At 41.3% G+C, this 15,654-nt stretch overlaps 1 protein-coding gene across 2 annotated transcripts in view; it reads left to right on the plus strand.

Annotated features, from left to right (window-relative positions):
- Positions 1-2,236: 2,236 nt before the first annotated feature.
- LOC106834828 (metalloproteinase inhibitor 1-like) overlaps positions 2,237-15,654 on the plus strand; it is a 37,432-nt gene continuing 24,014 nt past the window's right edge. For both annotated transcript variants that reach the window (XM_044761580.2, XM_044761578.2), the window contains exon 1: positions 2,237-2,451. In XM_044761580.2, the coding sequence (XP_044617515.1) occupies positions 2,274-2,451 (178 nt within the window). In that variant the 5' untranslated portion in view covers positions 2,237-2,273. The remainder of the gene's footprint in view (positions 2,452-15,654) is intronic.

The following is a 15,654-nucleotide window of genomic DNA, read 5'->3' on the forward strand; positions in this document are numbered from 1 at the left end:
TCTCACTTTTTTCTTCTTAGCACTTATCATATAAGGAACACTCAGCACTTAGCATTTTGTATATTTTTTTCACAACTTTATCAAATTCTCTTAATTTTCATAGTTTACAGTAAAGTTTCATGGTTTTTTTTAACTTTACAAATCATATCATCAACATGCCTCTTTTCTCCAACATTTATTGTAAATATTTCATTTCTTGTTCATATTGCATTAGCTGCTGCTCCAAAAAAAGATCAAAATAAAAGTAATGATAGATTCTGATTCCAGTTCGTTTTTATTTTTTTTGGCAGGTTGAAACATAGATACAAAATAGAAGCATTTTATTTCTGCAGGGAACTTTAGTGGTCATAAAAAGAGCTTCTCCTTACCTTGCAGAGATAAAACTGAGGGCTGGAGTGTGGAGGCAATTTGAAAACGTCCCAAATATACTGGTGATTGGACGCCAGGTGATACTTGAAGAGAAGAGGATGACAGGGTGTGTTTTGAGTCCTATACAAATATAGCATTTTGCCTTAATGAATATTTTTAAAAATAAAAAATATGTAATGCATCCAGAGCTTAAACAATGCATCCAGAGCTTAAACTGAAGAACCATGAACAGTCCACTCACCTTAATAAATGGGCAGTACCACTGATGCTGTCACTGTAACTCTCCTGGATCACATCCTTCCCTTATTTATCTTGTGGAATAAGGGGCAAGGATCTGTTCTGAGTTTTGTTTTCATCATTCCTCTGTTTTTACTTGTAGTCTTACTACTTACCTGTTCTTGAATTTATGTGAATCATTTCATACTATATGTATTCATTAACGACTTGCTTTTTTCACTGTTTTTGAGATTCATCATGTTCATCTTAATTCATATCGCTATATCAATTTTCAATGCTGTATAATATTCAAGTGTGTGACCAGGTCATACTTTATCCATTCTCCTACCCTGTGGATAAGTTAAACTTAGCTATTTGTTTTGAGAGCTGAGATGACCTGAGTCAACATAACATATTTGTTCCAGGAAAGCCTTTTGCAGAAAGATAAGATTGCAACCTAATAAACAACTTCACTATTATCTTCAGGAAAGTCTTGCAATTCACTTTATCTAGGCAACTAGTCTGCAAATTTGGACAACAACTCTTACAAGGATAAGAGTTCGTTCATCTGGATAACTGGTGAGCTTATCAGAACAATGGCATTAAAAAAAAAAAAAAAACACCTCAACCCAAAGGAAGGCAGGAAAAGAGGGAAAAAGGAGGCAAGAACTGAAGGGACAAACAGAAAACAACTAGGAAGATGGTAGATTTAAATCCAACCCTATCAATAATAACATTAAAAGTAAACTGTCCAAACCCTGCAAATAAAAGACACAGGTTGTCAAACAAGATAAAAAGCAAGAACTAACTATTTGTTACGCACAAAAAACCAACTTTCAATATAAAGAATACACGGGTTAACAGTAAAAGGGTGGGGAAAAGATATAGCATGAAAACACCAATCAAAAGAGAGCTTAAGTTAATATGAGACAAAATTCTCGTCCCTTTCCGGTGTAGGGGCACAGCTGAAGAAGCCACAAAGGAACGGGGAGTCGTTTTTAAGGATGATGCAGCAAGGCAAAAACTGCACCGCAGGGACAGTCTACACTTGGCATGAGAGAAGAAGGACACAGCAGCCTCAGGCCACGACACCCAGAACATTCGACTGAGCCTGGATGCTGTCAAGGACTTCGACTGCAGCTGCCTTTCCACGCAACCCTGCCACGACCCTGTCATCACCCCAGATGGCTACCTGTATGAGCATGAGGCCATCCTGGAGTCCATTCTGCACCAGAAGAAGGAGACAGACTGCGTGGCAGATGAAGGACTGCGAGAAGCAGCAGGGTGCGCCGCGTGAGGAGCAGCAAGAGCTGCAGCGGCCACGGTGCAGGACCAGGTGCAGGACTTCCTGGAGAAGGAGGTGGCCATCCTGAGACGTCCATCAGCAGGCCCCTCAACCCTGTCATGTCCAAGACTACCTCGGGGGACCGCCCAGATGATGGCCGACCCGCAAGCAAGGACAAGAACAAAGCACTGCCCAGCTTTGGACGCCGTCACTGACCCCTCGGCCCAGGCCATCAAGCTGCAGAAGCTGGGGCGGGGGGGGAGGGGGGATGGTAGCCGCTGCGCATGTCCGGACATGATGCGCATGCGCTTCACGCCGGTCGTCGGCTGCGTGGGCTGCGTGGGAATCCCGCGCAGTGAGTGCCAACTGTGCGCAGCGACCCATTGCCTGAGCCGCACTGCGCATGCGCTGTGGTGGGCCCTCTGGGGCCGTGGTCGCCCTTGAGTGCGTGGAGAAAGTGATTCGGAGGGATGTGGTAGCCCGTGAACCGGGACAAGGTCAGGGACCGCGACGTCGTCATGCGGCAGCGGGACGGCACCTGCCTCGCGGACTCGGGAGTGAAGCTACAGGCCCAGAAGTCGGTGGGTGATGTAGGCCTGCATGCAGGGCACCAAATAAAAGGGCTTGGATGCAGGGGGCGGGGGAGGAAGTTCTGCAACCAGGCTGCCTGAGTACAAACCCTGGCTGACTGCCAACCTGATTGAGTAAATGACCTTAACCTCTTTCTGCCTCACTTTCTCCATCTTTAAAATGGGGCTATGACTAGTCTCTTCCTCAAAGGGCTGGTGTGAAGATTTCATGAGTAAATATGTGAAGTGATTAGTACCGATTCCAGTTTTCATTAGTAAATGGCCTTAATACTATACCCTTTAAAATAGTTTGCTATTTTTAGTAAATAGCATTTATTTAAGTAGCTTCCTTCCAATTCTGCCTTCTTTGTAGTTATTCACAATAGCTGTATATTTTATTGAATAGTTTTCAACATCTTTTGATATCCTTTAGTTTGTTATTATAATGAAATATGTTGATAAAGTTCCTATTTCTGAAGTCCTTGCAATACTGAAATTAATCCCATTTGTTTATGTCATCATTTTATAAATGGATAGCTGGATGCAGACTTATAATAGTTTATTTGAAATATCTGCATCCGTACTCATAATTGGAATTCATCGTATTTTCTCTCCTGAGCTATCTTTACTATACTTTATACAGTGAAATAGGGGTCTATCATCTTTTTCTGTGGACTGGAATTATTTAAATGACAGGAATTACATGATGTATGAATTTAGATTAAACTCAGCAGTAAAGTCATCTGAGCCTGTCACCGAATTCAGCTATGGTTATTGATCTGTTCAAATTTTCTATCTCATTTTGGATCAAATGGGGTATTTTATGTTTTCATAACAAGTTAGCTGTTTCTCTCAGGTTTTCCAAATTTATTACTGTGAGTTTATACAAGATGGTTTAATATAAATCTGCAGCTTTTCTGTAATTGAAGATTCTATCTCATTATTAAAATTGTATATTTATTCTCTCTCTCTCTTAATACATTTGCCACAGATTTCCTTTTTTATTTTTTATTCTTTTTAGAGAACAAAATGTGTATCATATAACATAGAATATGTAGTGCATTACAAAAAAATGAGGAACAGTGTCTTAAACAAGACAAAAGTTCATTTCTCTCTCATGTAAAAGTGGTGCAGAGGTGCACAGCCTGGGACTCGTGTGTCAGCACCCTGGCATCATCAGGGACCCAGTCTTAGTCTTCATTCTCCAATACCCAACACCTGGCGTCCATCCTTGTGATCTGTATCATTCACAGTAACTGTTGGAGCTCTAATGATCAGATTCCTGTTGCCGGCCAGCAGCAGGCAGAAGAAGGGAAAGATGAAAAGATCACTTCACCAATAATTCACCTCCCTTTATTAGCCTTCCCAGAAGTTCCTGACTGCACTTCTGTTTATATATCATCTGCCAGAACTTAGTCATAGAGCCACACCGTAGGGCAGGGGAGCGCTAGGAATGCAGCCCAAGTAGATTTCCATTTGAAAAAAAAAAAAAAAATCAAAGTTCTGTTAAAAAATGAGAGAACAGGAATGGATATTGGGTAGGACTGGAAGTGTCTGCTACAATTTCACGTATCCTGTCAAACATTTCTTCCTCCACATCTACTTTAAATTTTCATAGGTTTCATTTGAATTCATGTTTCTTCCTAATTTTTATTGGTTTATTTTGATACTCATCTTTTAAGTCCTGAAGTCAAGTAGTTTGTGTATTTTTGGTCTTTCTAAAAAATTACAGGGGCTGGCCCCCTGATAATGGTTAAGTTTGGCACGCTCCACTTGGGCAGCACGAGTTCCGATCCCAGGCGTGGACCTATCCCACTCATCAGCCATGCTGTGGCAGCATCCCACATATAAAGTGAACAAAGATTGGCACAGGTGCTAGCTCAGGGCTAATCTTCCTCAAGCAAAAAAAGAGGAAGATTGGCAACAGATGCTAGCTCAGAGCTAATCTTCCTTGGGAAAAAAAAAATCACAATAAAACATTTGAGAATATAAATTTGAATCCTATGTTCTGTTGCCTCATTTATGAAATCTTAACCCCTTACCAGTGGGGTAAATGTTTATGGAGCTGTCCAAAGATAGCTAGGACTAAAAGCATTAGATTTTAGGGTTCATGATCTTTGAACATGTATTCCCTGAGCTGGGTGGCTATTTGACATAGTAGACTTCTCGAGTACATAGTCTCTCGTATCATAATTCGTTTAACAAATTGCCTTTTGCGAGACAGTTAGCGGTCTCCACTTCTTCAAGATTATAAGTATGGCTTTACCTGCCATCCTTACAACATATCTTTGTCTACCTTCGTGTAATTGTTTCCATAGGATTAATTTCTAGAAGTGGAATTGCTGTGTCAAACGGTATAGAAATGTAAAATCTGATACCTGTCACAAAACAGCTTATTAGTTTGTCTTTTGCCCTCAGAAAAGTTTTCCAGAAAATGTAAATTGCTTTTTCTCATACACTTTTGGTGAGAGCATAACTTGCTAAAGCTGGTTTAGATAGCAATTGGGTGGTATCAGCCAAAATTTAAGTAGGGTTAGCCACTGACGCAGCATGCCCTCTTCTAGGAGGCTGTCTTACTGAATTACTTTTTATATACGTAAAGATACACTAGATGTGGTGACTTGGAAATACAAGCTAAAGGCATTAAAATTAAGTGAAAAAATCACTTTGAAGACACATACATACACTACGATTCCATGTAGAATAAAACTGTATGTGCATGTGTTAACATACATTAGTACTCATATGCAGAGTAAAGGAACGAGAAGAATACGTACCCGACAATGGCCAGTAGTTACGTCTGAGAAGGAGGATGGGACTGGGCACAGGAGAGGGAGATTATGGTAAGGAGAGGTCCATGTTTAAGTTCATATACTTTTGTATTTTATGTCTTTTCCACTAAGGATATATTTTCATTTTACTATTAGAGGAAATTAAGATGCCTATTAATTAAAATTAAATTAGAATGTTGGCACATACTTTTAAGTTATCTGTACTATCATTTCATTATTTAGCTATTTATACTGCTTAGTTATTTAGATGATTGGTTTATTTGTATTTCATTGTCTCAGCAGCAGCATCAAGGAGCTAGGTTCTTTCTCTCTTACTAGTCTGCTAGGACGTAGATTGGCTGCCACTGTCCCAGGTGTCATATAGAGACCCAACAAAATCCAATGAAAGAAGAGAAAGGCTCCTTTCACAGTGTCTCCTTCAAAAAACAAAGAAACCACCCCACAGTCCTCTCCCCCATACACACACACCTCCCTGGTCACAATTTTTCCCATGTCTGTTCCTAAACTAGTCTCTGGCAAGGGGAATTAGTACGATGACAGGCTTAATGAACAATCTCACCATGCCAAGGAAGGTAGGTACCTCAGTAAAACCTGGAACCTTTAAAAAAACAAAATTGGGGTAATGGGTACTGCATAAGCAACCAATAGGTTCTGGTAAGGTGGCAAAAGAGTCCCTCCTCCCCATGATAATTACTTTCCCCCTTTTGATATTTTTAAATTAATTTTTCTAGAGTTTGCACCTCAAAATAAAGCTTATAACTGCACTTGCTCCAGAAAGATCACTTGCCATGTTTCAGCCAGTGAGTTGTGGCTTTGGACAATTTATACTGAGTGCACATGGTCCATTAAGGGTCTAGGAAGATCCGTTCTGCTCTGCATGTATCCACAGATTATGAAATTCCATAAGGAACTTGCTAGATTTTCACACTTAATCTTAAAAAGTATAAGATTTGATAAGTGATAAAATACTCAGTTTTACTAATTAATCTATAGCTTTGAGCCACAGCCCTTTGCTCCCCAAAAAGGAACCATCCAAATACAGTAATTGCCTAGCATTGGAGCTCGGTGCAGAGAGTGAGTTTGGATCAAAGGAACTAACCCCAGGGCTGAGGTTGGCCAAATATTCCCTCCGCCATCATAAGCTGGGCTTCTCAGAATCAGAGAAAGGCTTTATACAAACAGAATTTTGCCTCGAATAAGGAGATCATTCTAATTTCTCCATCAAGCCAAGCCACACAAGCCAAACAAGCAGGTAACATTTCAGCTAAAAATTTTAACTTGCGAAAAGACCAAGGACAGGCAAGTGTGAGAGTATGGATCCTCTGGGAGATTCAGACACAAAAGGAGCTTGCATCAACTCATGGGTTATTCTTTATGAACATCACTGGGTACTTAGCAAGAAAGAGGGAGGACAGGGTGGTACAGACGCGTAAACCTCCACCCGCATCCTCCTCCCCTGTGGAACAAAAGGTAACCATAGTAACCACAAAATGCACACCTAGCTCAGCTATGTACTGTTAAGGTTTTTATCTTTGGTGTCCGGCAGTTTAAATATAATATACCCAGGTGTGGTGTTCTAGCAGTTATTTGGCCTGCTGTTAATTGAGGTTCCTGATCAGTAGAGTAATGTCGGTCATCAGATTTGGAAAAGTCTTGGCTCTTATCTATTCAAATATAACTTCTTTACATCTTTTCTCTTCTCTTTCTGGTTTTGCAGTGACACAAACAGTAGACTTGTTGACAATGTCCCACATTTCCTTTTTGCTCATTTCTGGGTCCTTGTCGTCGTCGTTATTGTTTTTCTTTGCTCTTCGTGTTTCATGCACATTGACTTTTGCTTTGATATTTCTTCAAATTTACTAATCTTGTCTTTTGTTGTGTTCATTCTGCAGTTAAACTCATTTGATGAGTTCCTTACTTCAAATACCATATTTCGTTATTTCTAGAACATTCATTTGATTCTTTTTATAGATCACAGTTCTCCATTGAAATATTCAATTTTACGTATTCATTTTATCTTTTCTTCTCTTTTATTTCATATATCATCTAGTTTTTTGAAGGCCTTTCCTGCCAACTTTGAATCATCTCTCGGTCTGTTTCTATTGATTATTTTAACTATTATCGGGCACTTGTCTTCTTTTCATGTATGGTGACTTTTTTATTGCATGCTGGACATTGTGAATGAGACTCTGTATTATGTTATCTTCCTCCAAAGAGTGCTGACTTTTGTCCTAGGTGGCAGCTAAAGTAGCAACAGATCTCTTTGTTCCTGGTGAGACCCACTTTTAGATTTTGTTACGTTTTTGAGTCTACTACAGTTTTGTCCTAACACGTATGTCCTTACCCATATGGCATTGACTTTATGGAGTCTTAACAGAATGTCCCAGTTGTTCATGTATTTTAAAAATTGTAATTTTTTTCAGAGGAAATGATAATATTCCTTCTTTATTTCTGTCCTCTATAAGTAGTTAAATTTGCTAGTCACTATTTAAGTGAATTTGAAACATACGTGATTGATGATGGGGGAATGGTGCTGTTTAATTTAATCACTGCTAAGTTACAGAAGTTACAGTTTCTTTATACTTCTATGTAGAACGATGCCAAAATCTGTATTTTCTTTTCCAAACAGATAGCCATAAAAAAGATTTAATCTTAGAAAATCTCAGGATAGAAGGGAAGTAAAAGTTCATTACAAACAAAAACGTGGTCACCTGTGTTAATTCTCCATGGTGTCTGCGTTTACAATGAGATGAACTAAGTTGAATGGTAATGAGGATGAATGTCAAGTTCTGCAGCCGAATTGAAAATGACAATTGCAATAGAATAAAATAAGTAACACTTGAACTTTTATGAGCATCTCACGTGAGAATAAAACTCAATCTGAGTTCTAAAGTTAAGGCTTTAAAATTAACCTAAACATATGTTGGTTAGGGGAATGTAGGTACTTGAAGATCTAGGTGTCTGAAGATTCTCTAAGGTCCAGGCATTTCTCAGCTCCACGACTGAAAATGTGGCACTGACCTTCCATGCAGGACACATCCTGGAATATCCCCATTATTTCCCCAAGCCTGACTCCAGTGAGAGAACATGAGAATGCAAAACTGGGCCCTTTGTAGGGTGGCAACATGTAAATACAAGGTGTAGTCAACTAGAAGCATGAGACCTAGAGCTCTAGGTTTTCCAGAAATATCTTAGGAAAAATTAAATATCTTGATTTCCTCTTTTCTGATTTATTTTGATATTTCTGAAAAGTGCATATCTGAAACTTGCTTTCAGTTTTGTTTCCCTGAGGATAAGAGCTGTTCAAGTAACCACAATAAATGATGTTAAAAAAGAAAAGGTAAAACAAGAAAAAGGGAAGTACTAGTGGTCTGTCTAGAACTAAAATTCATTTTACCTTATAGGTGTTACAAGTTTTGGCGATTATTCTTGTTAAAGTTCAAGTTAGTCAGCAGTTAGTTAACTTGTGAAATAACATGTGGGAGAATCATACCAATTTTTAACTTATTAGCAGCTGTCTATTTCAGCGGGTTAAGCACATATTTCATATCTTAGTCATGTTGGACATCCCTCCATGAATGGGATATATGAGGCTTGCTCCTAATATATGCTAAATGCTGTAAGTTTGAAATCCATCAGAAGCTTTTATCAAATGCTTCTTCGTATGAGATGAGAGTGTGATTTGGCCCTTGTCATTCAAAAATTCTCAACTATGACAGGCAACCCACTTAGAAATTTAAATGAATGTTGATCATATACACCTTTGAGTAAAGAAGTTAAGCATTTAACTTAATGCATAGAATAAAGAAAATGTTTGTTGTTTGGTGGTGCCACTCTCACTTAACATTAATTGACTGCCAATCACATTCCAGACAGCAGACTATGAGCATAATGAAAACAAGAACCAGGAAACACTGTGTAGGATGCAGCATGTAAAATGTTGCCTAATTCATGTTTGTTAAATTGATAGCAACTCGCTTGCCTTTTCCTATACAGTATCTCATTTCATCTCTAAAATTTCTCTGTAAGGTATTTTTTATGCCCACTTTGTAGATGATGAAGTTGAGGCTTGAAACAGTTAATGGACTTCCTTGACCCAGGTCCCACAGCTGTGGGTGGTCACGCAGTGCTCTTCCTTCCTGTGTTCTGCTCATTCTTTCTCCTGGCTCAGCAGGATACAGTCATGGGGTCTGGGGGGTGACAAAGGAGCTGGAGTCGCAGTTGGTAGGCAAGGCAGATGTATCCACATGCCCCCTGAGAGGTAAGGAGGCGGTTTGTGAGACCTGTTGGATTCCAAGAGTAGTGGGAATGACGGAGATGACAGACAGAATAATGACAAGAGAGAGTCATCATGGCAGCTGTGTGCAGAGGACACCACTTGAAGAAGATGTGGAGGCAGAAAAGGGGGCTCATTGAAGAGACCTGGATGGAGAGATGGGGAGAAAGTTAAATCACCAGAGTGTCTGGGCAAAGGGCCTTCATGGAGAAGGTGGGCATCTTAAGAACTTGCTGTGAGGCTGCGTGAAAGAAGGTTATCAAGCCAAAGGTGTGAGTGGAAAATGCAAGCCTTTAAGAGGGATGTGTGGTTACCTAAATTCCGTGGCTGCTGACTCGTAGCCTGAATCCCAAATCTGGCCCAGGTCATCCTTCCTTTGCCTTAAAAATAATGGAATGTTGTGCCTTGAGGCAAGGTCTATATTTTTCAGGGTGCTCCTGATTCCTGTTCACCCCTTATATTATCTGTCTGGCCCCTTACCCACCCAAGATTCACAGTAATGCACACAGGCCTGCTCCACCAATACTGAAGCCCAAAACCTCAGTTCCAAAATGAACAAAAATTAGACCAGTGTGGTGTAACTTTTTATTGGCTACTTGGTGAATTTCTCTGGGCTCATCCTCGTTTTTTAGCAACTTCTTTCAACCTGGCTTAGAATTATGCAACTACAGCACCTGCTAGAATCAATCAGCCTTCCAGACCCAAACATGTTCATCTTTATCCAAATGTAATTTATCTGAAATGCCACATTGGTGTGGGATTATGCGTTACTGCATAGGCTTCTATTTTCTTCTTAAATAATGAAATACCCTAGTGGAAAATATTCCCTCTAAATAAATTTTAATGAGCACTTATTTGCCTAAATTCTCCTTTCGCTGAATGGCATAAATTTAATATGAACTTGAATTAGCAGGGGCATTTTGCTGGGAATAAATCATGCAAAGATGACTTATTTTCCTATATCTTCCTAAGCTACAAGTACTGCAGTAACAACTTCCTCTCAAATGCAAAGCGAGTGTCAACATCTTATCATACCTATACAGGAAAATGGCACATCAGAAATCAGGACAAAGTGTAAGGTATTAATGGAGATTGACAGGAACAAGTAAGAAGTCTAATTGCTATAGAAGGGCAATTATCCCAGACTCTGCTGCTACATATAAAAATGTATGTGTTTGCTACATTTTTTAAAAATGTTTTAGTTTTTTTTTAAGTATGCTTTTTTTGGTGAGGAAGATTGCCTCTGAGCTAACATCTGTTGCCAGTCTTCCTCTTTTTTCTCCCCAAAGCCCCAGTACATAGTTGTATATCCTAGTTGTACATCCTTCTAAGTGGAACACTGCCTCATCATGGTTTGAGAACCGGTGCTAGGTCCACGCCCAGGATCCAAACCAGCCAACCCCAGACCACCAAAACAGAGCATGCAAACTTAACCACTATGCCACCAGGCCAGCCCCTGCTACATTTTTAAATTCCGTGCCCTGAACCGTTTTTCTGAGGAGAGAAAGTAAATAGGAAATATTACCCTGTATTCTGGCAGGCTAGAGAGCTCGGGCCTTGTTGTGCTCACCAAGAATTAGAGCAGAGCCAGGTGCAGAACTTGGAGAAGTGCCTTCCGGAGAAGAGCTCCAGCTCAGCGAAAATTACGAGTCAGTGGAGAAAGGGGCCAGACTTGAGGGTGCCCCTTTGGACTCCAGAATGCATACCGTTAATTGTTCCTCTAGACTTTCTCTCTGTCTGAAATACTGCCAAAGGGGGCCATTGCCATTTCTGAGCCATTTTTTATAATAGAAGTGACACTGAGAGGGGTAATTTAGTTCAGTTTTCTTTTTTTCTTTTTCTTTTTTTTTTTGAGGAAGATTAGCCCTGAGTCTTTTTGCTGAGGAAGACTGGCCCTGAGCTAATATCCGTGCCCATCTTCCTCTACTTTATATGTGAAGCGCCTGCCACAGCATGGCTTGCCAAGTGGTGCATAGGTCCGCACCTGGGATCCGAACCGGCGAACCGCGGGCTGCCAAAGTGGCATGTGCAAACTTAACCGCTGCACCATGGGGCCAGCCCCTCATTTAATTCAGTTTTAAAATTTGTATCGCATACATACTAGAAGTTTCAGAGTATTAAAGAACAACAACGAAAGAGAGAGGTTCCATGAGAGTTTCCATTTTCAAGTTGCTCTGCTCTGGGATGGGGAACTCCAGCTAAGTCAAAACACTTCAGTGAGTATCAGATTCCCTTTATTAAACCAGAAAATTGTCAGCTCAATGAGCACCCCCAGGAGGGAAAAAGACACCAGAGCCCCACTCTTCCTGTTCACGGGAAGCTTCTGGGACTCGTGGGAGAACATAACCTCCAGATGCTGATGGCTGTGCCACCTACCAACAGAGTGGCCTTGACAAGGTCAATAACTACCCTAAAAACTCTGCTTCCTTATCAGCAAGATGGGTAAAGAACACGCATCTTGTAAAGCAGTCATGAGATGCACACAGATAATAGACATTCAAGGACTGTTCTTTTAACCCCCAAGCAATCTCCTGTCACCTCTGCCCCCTACCGCATCATACGACCTCCACTCCCCCTGCTCTCCTGGCAGTTTTGTCCAGGACCAGCTCTGTCTACAGAAATGGTCAAATGATTAGAAGATGGGATCTCAAAGAAGATGTAGGAAGTGAAATTATTTAGTCCATGTGTAGAGGAGGTGGAGAAAATATTAAATGTGATTAAGATTATTTTGTAATCAATAATAGTAATGTGCCCCCTCATAATTTAGGTATTGTAATAATTATTCCTATCAAAAACATAAAAATAACATTTTTAAAACATCTAAAGGTCACAAAGAACTTCATGTTTATTTTATAATTTGCTTCTCAAGAATAATCTGGTGTTATCAGTAGGACAAGAAATTTTACTACCAGTTTTAAAGATGAGGAAACTGAGGCTCTGAGGATTTATATGGCTTGAACTGTCCATATATAGTGTTATAAAAACTGGACTCAGGTGCCTTTGCTTCCAAGCTCCTTGCAGCGTGTCATACTGCCTGGATAGATGTCTCTAAAAGAGGTCCAGCCTTGGCTTTTATTCCATATCAGTGTGCCTACTCAACAGCTCAACTTGAGTGTCATACAGGTAACTCAAGCTCTAATTCATGAACTCTTAGAACACACCTTTCACTCCTTCAAAGCATCTTGTCTTCACGCCGTTACTGCCAGTCACCCAGATGTTCACACCAGAAGCCTTGAGGTCACCCCTGACACCTCACCTTCACCCCGCCAGTGGCGTCTATCACCCACCTCAGTGGACTCTACCTCTTTAACATCTGAATCTGCACCATTCTAGACCAGCAACCAGCGTCTCTTCCCTCTCATTGCCATGGCCTCCCAGAAGTCATTCTTGCCCTCTCTAATATGATCCCCCAGGGAACCACCAAAGTTATGTTTTAAAGCACAGGTATAGATTCATCATTTCCCTGCCAAAATTCTCCTTCTTCAGTCCTCTCACAACACAGTCAACTCTTTCATGTGCGGGCCATTGCCAGCGGCTGTGATCTCATCTGTTCTCCCTTCTCTTCTCCTCAATACCTGTCCAGGACCCTTTCAGTTCCAGGCAGCCAATGCTCTTCCCACTTCTGGACCTTTCCATAAGACTCTCTCTCTGAGTGGTGTGTCGTTGCTGTCCACTACACCTACTTCCCTCCTGCTCTTTCTCATGTATTCTTCCAAACACTGTCTCTTCCTGATGACTCTTTCTCACCTCCTCTTTTATTCCACGTGGTAGGCAGAACAATGGCCTCCTCGAAGGTGTCCGCATCCTAATCTCTGACACCTCTGAATGTGTCACCTTACATGGCAAAAAGGACTTTGCAGATGTGAGTAAGTTAAGGATCTTCATATGGGAATATTATCCTGGATTATGTAGGTGGCCCCAATGTAATCACAAGGATTCTTATAAAGGAAAGCAGAAGGCAGGAGAGTCAAAGAAGGAAATGTGATGATGAGGGAAGCAAGCTGGAGTGATGTGATTACTAGCTGGAGGCCACAAGCCAAGGAATGAGGGAAACCTCCAGAAGCTGGAAAAGATAAGGAAGTAGATTCTCCGTTTGAACGTCCACGAGGAACACAGCCCAGACAACACCTTGATTTTAGCCCTGCAAGACACATTTCAGACTTCCGACTTTCAAAACTAAGATTTGTTTTAACTCATCAAGGGTACTGTAAATTGTTACAGCAGCAAGGGGAAACTAACACCCCTCAACTCCGATATCCCAGGTCCTTTTAGCCCCCTGGTCTGGTGTTTGCATAGCATTCTGTACTTCTCTTAACTGCACACAGATCTCTTGCAAATACTTATTTAGAATATTTTGTGTAATGTCTGTTCTCCTGACCAGAGGATGTGGCCCTCCTCTCATAATCTGTTTTGGTCACCACTGAATCCCCAGCTTATACTCTAGGATTTGGCCCACAAAGAAATTCATGGATTCAAAGAAAAGGTACACAGAGCATTTTTGTAGCAGGGAAGCACCATGTATTAATAATGAAAATAAATAGGCTATTTTCAGAGAAAGGGACAACTCGCAGGCAGTGTGTGTGGATAAGGTGAGGAAGGTCCGTCTCCCAGGGCTGGTTCAGCACCTCTCTACGTTGGCGGGGGTAGATGCTGCTTGCAGGGGGTGATGCAACCTCTCCAGTGAGCTTCTGAGTTTGGATAACAAGAGACTGAGTGGTCAGGTGTCTCCGAAGGGCAGGAGCCCAGGAATCTGGCCCTGTGTGTCCCTCTACTCTGGAAGGGAGTCCTCCACCAGGCAGAAGGGAACTTGAGACAGGACTTGGTTTCCACCTGCTCTCGAGTGCAGACATGTGGGAAACAGGCTGTGTCTCCTTATGGGAAAAGAGGAGGATTCTTGACTGCCTAGCGTGCACTCATATTTTCTCCTAAATGGTAAAACATAAACAGACACACACGCGCACACCTCTGAACCAGCGTGTTTAGGATGTATCAGACAACAGGATTAGGAAGAACTCTAGTGTTTGAGATGATCCATTCTGAAGTTACATGCATCTGGCTTCAAATTCTGGCTCTGTCATTTATAGTGAAGGGACCAGAGTCGAATCCCTAAATGTCTCATTTTCCTCGTCTGCAAAATGAGTCTGTAATGCTCACCTCATCTGATTGTTCCGATGTTCCAAGGATTAAACTAAAACTTGCAGGCTAGAGGCCTGGCACACATCACGTGCTCAATGGTAGGAATTGTTACTATTGTTCTATTCTGAGGGAGAGGAGGACAATAACACTTATTGGGTGCTTTTATAAGCCATTCGCTTCTCAGGAGCATAAACAATCATGGTCTCGTTGCATCCATACCACACCCCCCCGTGAGGTGGATAGCATCATCCCCATCTTGCAGGTGAGGAGTCTGGCTCAGGAAGGTGGTGTGATTTGCCCAGAGCTACAGAGTGTAAATGGCAGAATGCTTGATCGTCCTAGAGCCAGAGTGGTCTCCCTGAAGGTGGGCTTGGCTGTTCTTTTATTGAGGGAAAGAACGATCAATACCTCTGCAGGAACACGGCTGGAGAGAACCCTGACATGAGCACAATGTTTCTGGGAAAAAGAAATTGGCAAACCTTAACTGTCAACAATCAGAAGGTGATCAACAGGAGAAAAGTACTTTGAGAAAGCATCTTTTTAATCTTCTTTGAAATAGAGCTTATTTCCCTAGACAAATGGAGAGCTAAATTCATGCAATTATCTATGCGTACACTCTTGTCATCTTCTGTGTTTGTAGACAGTACACTTTCTTTTTTAAAGAAAAAAAGCCAGAGACACCGTTGTTTATGTGAGCAAGCTGAAGACGCTGTCTCCCCTGCTTTTCTGCTGCAGTCATCAGCACAACGTGTTATGATGAATAACAGGAGTAGGTCAACAAATGTACCTGTAAAGAACTAGTAAATGAAATGTTTACAGCTTCTTGGTGCTTGTTAGTGTGAAAATATAATCAATTGCTTCCTGATTCTTGGGAGAAGGAAACTAAGGGCTCTCCCTCAGCAGAAGGTGAACTCTGTGTTCCCACCAAATGTGCCTGGCAAATGGGAACATCAACTCACACGGGCAGACCAGCGTCAAGATCACTACCCTCTGCCCTGACTCTTATCGCCA

The sequence above is a fragment of the Equus asinus genome, chromosome 28, assembly GCF_041296235.1.
Source record: "Equus asinus isolate D_3611 breed Donkey chromosome 28, EquAss-T2T_v2, whole genome shotgun sequence".
NCBI classification, from domain to species: Eukaryota; Metazoa; Chordata; class Mammalia; order Perissodactyla; family Equidae; genus Equus; species Equus asinus.